At 36.6% G+C, this 11,594-nt stretch overlaps 1 protein-coding gene across 1 annotated transcript; it reads right to left on the bottom strand.

Annotated features, from left to right (window-relative positions):
* Positions 1-5,022: 5,022 nt before the first annotated feature.
* On the bottom strand, positions 5,023-10,126 carry LOC113499927 (solute carrier family 35 member C2-like). Its single transcript, XM_026880531.1, has 3 exons — positions 9,857-10,126; positions 8,968-9,271; positions 5,023-6,475 (listed from the first exon to the last, which is right to left on the bottom strand). The coding sequence occupies exons 1-3, from the start codon at positions 9,986-9,988 to the stop codon at positions 6,399-6,401; spliced, it is 513 nt and encodes a 170-aa protein (XP_026736332.1). The 5' UTR covers positions 9,989-10,126; the 3' UTR covers positions 5,023-6,398.
* Positions 10,127-11,594: the final 1,468 nt, after the last annotated feature.

Raw genomic sequence — 11,594 nt, 5'->3', positions numbered from 1 at the left:
TTAGACACCAGGATAGTATCGTAAACGATGAAATGTGTTTGATTCAAACATTGAGAAACAACACATGAATCTTGAGCGGCCCAAAGACTATCAGTCTTTGGGCCGCTCAAGATTCATTATAATTTAGAAAAAAAAGCAAGTTTAAAATGTAAAAAAAAGTTTTTCATTTTCATATTGCATTACATGTTTGCGATGATCGTTATTATTAAACTTCATAGTTTTTCACATCTTGAAAATCACGCAGACGAAGTCGCGGGCAACGGCTAGTAATAAACAAAACCGGTTATCGTTTGTAAGCTATCTAAAAAGGCGTTACGTTCGTCCTGCCATAGACCACACTCCTACAGAATAATGATGTGCTGTCTGCTCATATTCACTGCACACAAGTGCTGCCTGCATTGACCACACAGCGGATTTTGTTCACAGAATTATTTATTTGTAATTTAAAAAGCATAGAAAGATATGCCATGGGCTCCAAGATAATATTCTATTTAAATCTACAAAATCAACTATTAAATCAATTAAGTACCTACCTATTGGCTAACAACAGAAATGCATGCGAATAGCAATTGACAAAATCAGTATTACTGATTTATTTATCAGTCGTCTTTATCGATGTCCTGTTCAGAATAAAGCAGGATTCCAAATAATAACTTAGACCCTAGATAAAGCAAGCGCAGGTTTATACAATGGCGGGGAGCGAGGAAGACGCTGTTCATACAATCAAATATAAACTTAAAAAAAACAATACCTTCTTTAGTGAAATCATTATTACTAGCTTTCGCCCGTGTCCTTGTCTGTCATTGCTAATATGAGGAGGTTTAAAAAGAAAACCACCGGCTTCAGTAGCGCTCAACAACAGTAATTATTTTGCAACTATGTTAAAACTGTAATATCTCTTAAATATTAACTAAAATGAAATGATGTGATGGACAACTTTGTTAAACATTAAATACTTACTCGAAACACGCTTTGTTTTAGAATAAATTTATTACCATAAAATCTCTATAATGAGTCAACCTTAAAACAAAGACATGCTGTCGCGGCCTTTTGGTATGTATAACTTATCATGAGAAACAATTCCGACAAACATGGTTTTTAATCAAATTTCACCATAGAGGCCTAGTTGATTGATTAAAACAGACCTACCTTATCTATCTACACTAAATAAAGCTGGAGAGTTTGTTTGTTTGTTTGAATGCGCTAATTTCAGGAACTACTGGTTCGAATTGAAAAATTATGTTTGCGTTGAATAGGCCATTCATCGAGGAAGGTTTTAGGCTATACTATACCATCACGCTGCGACTAATAGGAGCGAAGATACAATGGAAAATGTGGAGAAAGCAGGGAAAATTATTCATCTTCGAGGGCTTCCGTTCAAAAATTCCTAACTTATATCTTCTAACCACGGGAACGAAATCGCGGGCAACAGCTAGTAATAGGTATATGCTAGATAATAACCACGCGGAAGAAGTCATAACAGCTAGCCGTCGGCCTAGCCTTTTCTTAACTATATTGGGGTCGGTTTGCAGTCTAACCAGGTTCAGCAAAATACCAGTGTTTTACAAGGAGCGACTGCCTATATGACCTCCTCAACCCAGTTACCTGGGCAACACGATACCCCTTGGTTAGACTGATTGTTAGACTTTCAAGCTTCTGACTATCTGTAACGATTGTCACACACACAATTTAACGTGCCTTCCGAAACACGGAGGAACTCGTTATGATAAAGATGGTCACTCATCTACGGACAAACCTGTGATCGATTCACTTATGCGGTTATAATAGCCACGAGGAGCCACGAGCTCCTCACAGGTCCTTGTAAGTATAACAGCTAGTAAATAAGATAATTGAAATTCATCTTCACGTAACACGTATCATAAAAAATCGCACTTCAAATTTTGGACACGATATCTGTCAAAAGATTCTCCTTAAAACGGACAGGGCAGATCATATATTGTACTTATAACGTATCGATATATTAATGAGCTCGACTGCGCAAGGAAACTGATGACGGGTAAGATTATTTCTATCCATACAGCTAAGAGCGCGTTTCCATTGTGGCCTGTCACACTAACGAGTGTGCTTTTAGAGCGTCATGATCTTAAATTTTAAATTGGAGTAAATCACAATATAACGCAAGACATACATACTGTACCAAAATAGATTGTTGTTCTTGACTCTTCTTTACAAAGAGCTCTAAAGACGCCCAGCGATAAAAAATCGTCGCGATAAACCTACGATACTTGGGAACGCTCCCTTCTTAAATTAGCAACCGATCCTCATGCTCGCACACTTCCTCCAGGAAAAAACCGTTGGTGTCAGACTCTTACTGAGTACCTAAGTCTGAACCTCTGAGCAACGTCACCAACATTCAGTTGGCGTATGTATATAACTTGCAAGTATAGTTTAAATAACGTACGGAACTGTGTCTACTAACAAGGAGCCCTCTGGTCACCTTCTTAGAATACTTTGTTAGCTCATCAGCTTCTGAACAATCTCGAAAGTCAAAGAAATTCATAGGATGATTAATAGTAAAGTAGTTTTTCAAAATATCGACTGAGGATATTATTATCAGTACATGCAGTATGTCGAAGTATAGTGGTATGAAGTATATTGAATATAATTGTATTTTTCTATCGATCTAATGAAGGAAAAGAAAGTTTGAGACATTCATATTGTATTAAATCATTCATACTAAAACATCTACCTACCAAAATGACCATGAAAATATGTATGACTGAAAAGATTTCAGCAATTTAAAACATCTGAATAATGAAGCGAAAGATCAGAAAATGAATCATGGTAATAAACACCAAATAACAAATATTGGTACCTACCATGATGCTTTATCAAACCCGCACCCTCCCGTCGGCTGCCAACTAATTAGCCGTCGCCGTGAGCAAAAGGGGCGCCATAATAAAACATGATCACCTGCGCCCTTAGCGCCCCTACACGTATTGCCAAAACACATGTAAGCTATTCATATGTCACACTAATCCTGTCTGGCGCGAAAAATTTATAAAAATGAACCTTATTGAAAAGTAATAAAGATCTTGTTACTTTTATATTGAGCTGAATAGGTACTGAGCGGATCCCGGCCGTCCCGGGACTGGTTTGCTGCCTCAACCGAAATTCCCAACGTAATACAGACACAGTTTACACGTAACGCCGTCTCTCGGTGAACTTGGGAAGCTAACTAACTGAGAATAGCGCCATCTATGGAGTGTACTAAGTAAACATTACGTTAAATGTTCCTGTGGATTGTTATTTTGAAAATAAAGGCGGATTTACACATTACTACTACTCAACAAGTTAGTAGCATACCTTGTGAGTTACTATTATATAGAAAATAGCTTAAAATTGTCTGTTTTACCTACCCCCGAGCCAAACACAGCAGTACAAAAAAGTGACAGCAAAATGTTCATAAGTTTTGTAAGACTTTTTTAATTTTGTTTAACACGCAGGATAAGAGTATTTCATTGAATGTTGTTAGTACATTATGTTTTACAAGAAGTCTCCTATACATACTCTGTACGTTAATAAGCACAGGCTGCAAAAAGAATGAATGATTGTAGATCAATATTTTAAACTAACAATCACTCAAGTATGCTGTGTAATTTGAAAGCAGACATTCATTTAGTTTTACATAATCCTAATAGATTTTAGCTTACACTTATTCTACGATGCGGTATCTTTACAATTTAACAGATTTAAATGTTTAAAAATCTAAATTGGCTGGAATGGCAGCAAATAAGTCGCAAGTACGTGATAAGGTATGTTGTTATAACTTCATACTGAGTCGACATATCATTCTATGGTTGGTTTATTATTTCATACTTAAACTAGCTGTTACGCGCGTCTTTCTCTTAATATGCATGCTTATCCCTGTTTTAATAACATGTCGTCTTTGCTCTATTCCTATAAATTATCGGGTAATGACATGTATCCAATAGCCTTCCGTAATAGGTGGACTATCCAGGAATGAAAGATTTTTCAAATCAACACTTTAGCATTATAATTTTAACTGTTAGTTTTATAAATAATGATAGGAATATAAGGCATATAAATAAAACACATATTGGTAAACAAAATATCTGTTTATATTAAGCCCTAATCGCCTACAAAATTACTTTTGGGGCAATAAATAAGGAAAGTCACATTGAATATGGAATCAGGTTTATAGGGAAACGAATTTTCATATCAAATGTTACAATTAGGATCTAACACACACACAATCACAATAAGCGTTACAAGTACGAAGCGAAGTCTAATTTATAATAACACAACAACTAATGCTCAAGACAGTGGAATGTAGACACAGTCACAGACGAGACACACAACTTAGTGATTACGTAACATTCAATGCGTCAAAGCAATTGATTATGAATGTCGTCCTTATAAAACTTTATAAAATTCAAATACATTTTCATATCTTAAACAAATGTATAATATAATCTCGAGGTGCAATTTCTCTGTATAAAATTAGAACCGCGTTTCACCTACAACTATTTATTGTTGGGCATGTAAAAATAATTTCATCAATCACTTTCGCGCCAACGCGCTAAATTGACAAACAAGGAAAAAACGTTTCAACAATCAACAAAAAATAATCTATTTTTAAAAACTTAGAATTAATGTTGCCTTAGTATAAAAATATCAATATATTAAAAATACTATTTCATATATATATATATATAAACTCTTCGCTACGTGTGGAGTTCCGTTTGGTTCGTTTTTTGAAAGTCGTGTTTTGTTTCCATGACTCGATGTTGCCACAACTCTGCGATTTTTATTCGATATGACAGCGTCATTTTTAATATATTATCCATTATCTGTAAAATGTCTTATTTCTGTCAAACTTTTCTTTTTCATTGCTCTGAGAAAATGGATACAGATAATATATTACAAATGGCTGAGTCTGTTTGCGTTATTGTCAAAAATTAACAGTTTAGCTTGTTCTTGTACATTCTATCAGTGGTAAATTTATATAATATATAGATAACATCCCATTTAATACATATATCTAATAAATTAATGTATATCTAGGCGGTACGTGTAACGCCTACACAAATATATGGTACGAACATTTAATTATATAACTCCAATACAAAGCTACAAAACGCCAGCAAATAATTGCTGATATAAGCAACTTGTCAAATACTGTAACGTTCTTGTAAAAATATAATTCTCATTTGCTCCGTTGTTTATTGTATTCTCAATTTCTCGCTATTAGGTATTGTTTGAAACATGGACATTTAATTTGATAATTGGTTTCATTATATTCAAGCCTCATCTCTGCTAATCTGTCAAACTGTCTGGTGCAAGTTGGCATTAAATGTTTGGGGCCACTCCAGAATGGTATGTTAGCACATGTGTCGGTCACCGATAACCTATGACGTTTTAAGGTGTAAGTGACCGATTTTTGTGCGCGATGTAGTAAGCACAAAAAGAACAAGACCACATTTAGATTGTTTTACCGTTAATTTGAATTTTGACAATACTTTTGATGGCGACTCTATAGAAACTTGCACGGTATTAATCAAGGTTTTGTCTTGTCGTCTTTATCTTTTAAAACACATGACATTCAGAGGCTTTTGCCCACTAGTGGGACAGTAACAGGCTGGCATACATTATTACATCAGTGCTTTTTATAATCCCCGGGTTGGTATCTAACATTAATCTCATTTCTGTGGAGAATCTATTACAATGAATACATTTCAATTAGTAAATGCGAGTATTGAATTTACAACAATTAAATACTATTTTATTGTGGCAATATAACTGTCATTTCAGGTCTAAAAAAGTATTTATTATTTTTAAAAATATATGTTTCTTTTTCTATTGTCTGCTTTGGGTGTTTATTATTCGGTCACACTTTTTATCCAAGCATGTATTACATTTAATTGTGTAATTTAACATAATGTTTTTGTTATCTTCTAGTAATGAGTGCACTATATTCGCTGTAGCTGTCTATATAAAGCGCTGTTAGTGTGCTCTCCTAAAGTCGTAACTAAGACAAACTTCAGGAAGAATGACAACCGTTGCAAATATTCTATCCGGATTTGGTTACTAGAGATACAACAACATATTTCATGATTCCATGTCTAGCAGCCAAGTCCATACAAAGATAGGATATTAATAACTGTCGTTAAATATTTTAACAAACAACTATCATTCGTAAACTTTGACAAACAAGAACACTTTGCAATCGAACTTGGTTTTTGGACGAAGCGTTACAATGTCTACTATTACCTACTAAAGTTTGTAACAAAATTTCATTGTTTTCATTATTGTGCTTTGTTCTCCTACCTTAGCCTATGGGTGCAAAATCTTTACAACAATTCTTAAAATATTTAATCTGTAGATATCGTCTTTTTAAATCCTATGAACATAAACTACATAGTATACATACGGCCGTGTGAACTTTTCTTTGATGCCCTCCCGCAGCGCCATCTCTTAGATTTAGCAGGAACTACAATCAACCAACAAATATAATTGTAAATATTGATATCTGTGGCATTATTTTATATCCTTCGCTACAAGGAACTACTTCACAAACGTGCAATTCCTAATGATTAAACCTTTTGGGTGTCAGCGAAAAATGACCGCCAAGTTTTATGATTGTTTCAAAAATTTACAAGCATATTTTTCTTGTAATGGTTATAATATCTTGTAAACGTAGTCCTAACATTTAACTTTAACTTTGATGACCTAATAATATACTTTATGCAAGTCCACCGAACTGATATGAACTGGCGACTTTCCTCCAATATCTCATATGTAGTTTTCAACAAAATTGGTGTTTTTGTTTAACGAAAAGGCTAATCTCAGTCTATTAATATACATAATAATGCACCTTTCTGATGGAGTGAACAATTTCTGTAACGGTCCATCCATTCCTAATTCGTCGATGTATCTGTATATATGGATTTCTTGATGTTATCGATCTCGATATATAAGTCCTTTTTGACACACGACATACACAGATGGTTGTGCCTACCAAATATGAAACCGTTTTTCGGTACCTAGCTCTAGTAGTGAATATTATCTAAGTATCTACGGAACGGATATATTTATACATTCTTATTCTGAACAGCATAACTTTCATAAAGCGTTGATATCTCATTTTTAACAGTTAACGTCCTTGCGAGGGATTATTTACTACGTATTGCGAACATGCCTTAGGAACATTCGATTAGGATTCAAATTACAACCCTATTGACTATTAAACAACCCTACGGCTTAGTTATATTTTGAAAAAGAACCGCTGGTTCCATGCACTAGCTTTTGTCATCTTTTTAGAAATACAGTCCCGGTCTATGTGAGGCTGGTCATAAAGAAAACCATGGTTGGTCATGCCGACGTCATGGTTGACTAAGGAATAACATTTATAAGATTGACGTCTCTATTTGTCTGTCTGTGGCAAAAGATTTCAGACAGGTTGAGTAATTTCAATTTAGTTTGTTTTGAGGTGAATTATGTGGTATACAGGTATACATGTTAAAGAGTGTGGTGACTATAATTAATATTTTTAGTCAAAGAATGATGTCATCTTGATCTGATTAAAATGACCAGCGTTTTAGAGACCGTGCTAGGTAGTAGAAGATATAGTATCTACTAAGAGTTAAGTGGAGTGTAGAAAGGTGTTGGAGTTTTCAAGAGTATGTGATTTGTGCTAAACTAATTTCATGTGGATATCGATGAAACAAGTTTTGTTCGCTTTGTCGAGAGTCTAGAAAATGATATTGATAGAGAGAAGGATAAGGAAATCGTAAGGTACGTTCTGTTAAGTTTAAATTTGAGTCTAATTTTAGTGCTGTTACATAACACACGGTGCAAGTCGATATTATTTTTCTTGAACTTGGCTCAACACACTTCCGTGCGTCTATTTTTTCTTACAAAAGAGCTTGCACAAGGAAGTTTTAATGAATTAACAGAAATTGAGTAGAAATAAAATTAGTCAGCTTACATTTAAGAACTGGGTCAAGACTTACAAGTAGTGATTAACATTACAGTTACAACAAATAAAGCTTTGTTTACATCTAACACACTTAATACACATTAGACATCTACATCGACACCGTGGTCAGCCACAGACAAATTAATGTGAACTTTGTACCTTTGACTTAGAGTATAAAGTCACTTGATTCAGAGGCCTGCGTATAGACAAAGAAAGGCTTGGATACACATCTCCTCGATATGAAATTTAAGTCTTTCAGTAGTTTTTCGTTAATGATAATCGTTTAGTATAGGTGATTTGAGTTGCCAAGTGTTCAGAGAGCTTAAGTCACAGGTGTAAGCTATCTCTTTCACTTTAAGGAGTGAAGCAATAAAAAATGCTTAGGAACAGTTTCAGAATTATTTAAGATGGAGTGTAAAAAGACGAAGAAGTGTACACATAGCAATTGCTCAGCAAAATAATGTTGGTTTTTAAAAACACGATTATGTATTTTCTTAGATTCGAATTGCTGTTTTTTTTTACAATTGCAAATGGCTGACCATAGTGCGAAATTAAAATAGAACAGTGATAGAGTAGTTTTAAAATTCGAATGCACGAAGCAGGATGATATCAAGTTGTATGGTTACTTACAAAAATATGTTTGGTTACACTCTGTTATCATCTATCAAAAGGGAACACCTGGCTGCGTGGGGGAGGAAATAACACTCTAGTACTTCAGACTTAGAACTCAATATCAAATGAAAAGGTCATGAAACATTGGCTACTATTTAAAAGTGAAACAAATACGTGTTTAAGTGACTTCACGTAATATGTTAGCTTCTGTTCTTTTACCTCGAGATCTTAAATGCAGTAGTTTTGTCTCGGTGGAAGTAAGTCGCCGCTTGGCAAAGTATATTGCGGTGTCTCACTTTCACTTTGACGAGATATGGTGTACGCTTAGCATCCTCCCCACAGCGAGCCAGCAAACAGAACCAAGTGGAACTCCAGGCCGCAAGTCTACCTACCATCTCGCCGCTGTAACACTTCGAATAGCACCACATTGCTGTCAAAGTCACTGTCCTCACTCGCCGGCCACGCCTGCTCCTCCAGCAGTGGCTCGTCGTGCTCGCCTTTCACCTTCGAGGACCGGCGAATGGACTCGAAGTCGGAGTCGATGGCGTGCACGGTGCCGGCCACGGACTTGATGAAGAGGACCTTGTGCGTGATGTGGCCGATGATACCGAGCAGGCACAGCGCCAGCCCCGCCACGTTGATCGGGGAGAGCACGTCGCCACTCACCTCCACTGCCAGGACTAGGATACACATTTCCTGGAATAGTGAGAAGCGGGTTTCTACAAATGGTTTTTTGGATTAGGTGTGATTCGAATTTAACACAGTCATTAAATAGTGTTATCAGACGAACTCTGGCCACCGCACGATGAGCGTGAGGGATTGGTTTCAGAATACCAACTCGGCGCTATTATAGCGAAAGGTTCCAGAAAATTCCAGAGTGCCAACTCCATCTCATTTCGACTGAAATAGAACTTGATTTAATCGGGGATTTAAGCCTACAGAACCGGGTAAACGAATTGCATAAATAGGCGCAAAAACAGCCATTTTTAACACTTCTGGTGGTACTTAAGTATAATTTTGTCTTGTAACTGTCTTGGCTTTGCACGGGTTAGCTTTTTATTTGGCAAACATAGTTTACTGTGAAAAGCGTTTAAAATTAGAAAAAGGGCTATTTTTTAATCCACCAGAAACAGAGACTTCATTTAGATCGGTATATTCGTCTAGGAGCTGTAGAGCCATGGACACATCAATCGGGGTCAAACTTATAACAACCCTCGCGTCTTTCCTGCGTAGGGGGTTCAAGAATAGAAGCGAAAAGATAATCCTATCTTATATAATTACCTTAAATATACCCGAGATGGATAGCGTGAGACTAGAAGTGTAGGTGACGACGAGGAACTCGCTGATCTCCATGGCGAAGGCGATGGTGGCGCCCACGGTCACCTTCAGGATGGTCGGGACCAGCTTCTCCATCGCCAGCCGCTGCAGGTGCTCGAAGCACGTGAGCCCTGGAAGCCGGAGACACCGCGTTACACTATAGTCAGGAATCAGTTCGTCATAGTGCAGTGTGAGTAGCCAAGTTTAAGAATACACGGTGATTTTTTTGTCGTCTTACAAAAGTAGCCCAGTTCATGTATCCGACGTAAAATATCCCTAGGCGCGATTTTTTTTTTTATCATCAACTAAGATGATAAGCACGAAGAAAAATTAAACAAGAGAAATCTGAAATATACTCTTAAAAATGATAAAAACGCCGCCGCCTGCACCCCTCACCATTGTTACAAGGCTCGGACCGCACTTGCAACAGAGCTGTGTTACATAATCTATACTTCTATATCTATACTAATATATAAAGCTGAAGAGTTTGTTTGTTTGATCGCGCTAATCTCAGGAACTACTGGTCCAAATTGAAAAAATATTTTTGTGTTGAATAGACCATTCACCGAGGAAGGCTTTAGGCTATATACCATCACGCTGCGACTAATAGGAGCGAAGATATAATGGAAAATGTAAAAAATAACAGGGCAGGTACAAATCATAACTTATATCTGCTACCCACGGGGACGAAGTCGCGGGCAACATCTAGTATTGAATAAAAATTGCATTTTTAATTTATTCAAATCTTAGAAATACCTATTTTTTTATCATGAACGTGTTCTAGTCATTGGATACATGAACTGGGCTGCTTTTGTAAGACGACTAAAAAATCACGGTGTATAAGTATATATTCTCTGGCCTTTAGTATAAGGCTTCTTTTCTTTTTTTGTTCTCCGGGATGAAACGCTAGTAAATCAACCCACGTCGAGAGCACGGCATAGGAATATGTCGGACTTTCACCGACTAACAATACCCCGGGTCCCTTCTACTGCTTTAGCCAGAGTCCCGGTTTAGTATAAGGCTTGGGTCTGGGTATAGACACATCATGTTTGTCTGCAAGCTACTTCAAATATTTTATTTATTTTACACGGAACTCTATCACTAAGGCTCAACTGTCGGTTAGTCCCGTCGTCCGGCACCAGGCCGTATCTCAACAAATGGCCTGGTGCCGGACGACGGACGAAACGTGATATTTGAGATTTGATATAAAGTAGGTATCACAAGTATATAGGTATTTCTAATCAATATGCAAATATTGGTCTAAATATTCTTAACTAGCTTTTTGCCCGCGGCTTCGTTTTCAAGAGAAGTCTTCAAAAGTAAGGGATAAAAACTAGCATATGTTCTTTCTCAAGGTTAAATCTATCTCTGTACAAAATTTCATTAAAATCAGTTCAGAGGTTAGGACGTGAAAGCATAACAGACAGAGTTACTTTAGCATTTATAATAATAGTAGGGATCATAGTTACAACGAAATCTTTCTCGCGTCATTATCCTCATCACCGAGAGTCGTGAATTGAATATTGCAAGTCGAGTCTGACTCGCACTTGACTCGCATTTTATTATTTAAACTGCGAATAGCGCCATCTGTGACAAACGCACGCAACTATGATAAACAAATCCTTCCATCGCAAACGGTGACGTGGCGTCTAGTCGCACTCTACGCCTCTAGTGAGCTGGTACCGTAACGCTTTCATAGATG

This window comes from Trichoplusia ni, chromosome 13, assembly GCF_003590095.1.
Source record: "Trichoplusia ni isolate ovarian cell line Hi5 chromosome 13, tn1, whole genome shotgun sequence".
NCBI lineage: Eukaryota > Metazoa > Arthropoda > Insecta > Lepidoptera > Noctuidae > Trichoplusia > Trichoplusia ni.
Note: the sequence above shows the minus strand (reverse complement) of the source record. Positions and strands in the feature narration are given on the sequence as shown.

Excerpts from the sequence above, each read along its gene's own strand:
- LOC113499927 (XM_026880531.1), bottom strand. The coding sequence starts at position 9,988 with ATGGAGAAGCTGGTCCCGACCATCCTGAAGGTGACCGTGGGCGCCACC. Across the intron at positions 9,272-9,856 it reads CCATCTCGGGTATATTTAAG|GAAATGTGTATCCTAGTCCT; the intron begins GTAATTATATAA and ends TCACTATTCCAG. Across the intron at positions 6,476-8,967 it reads AGTGTTACAGCGGCGAGATG|TTCCTGCTAAATCTAAGAGA; the intron begins GTAGGTAGACTT and ends GGTTGATTGTAG.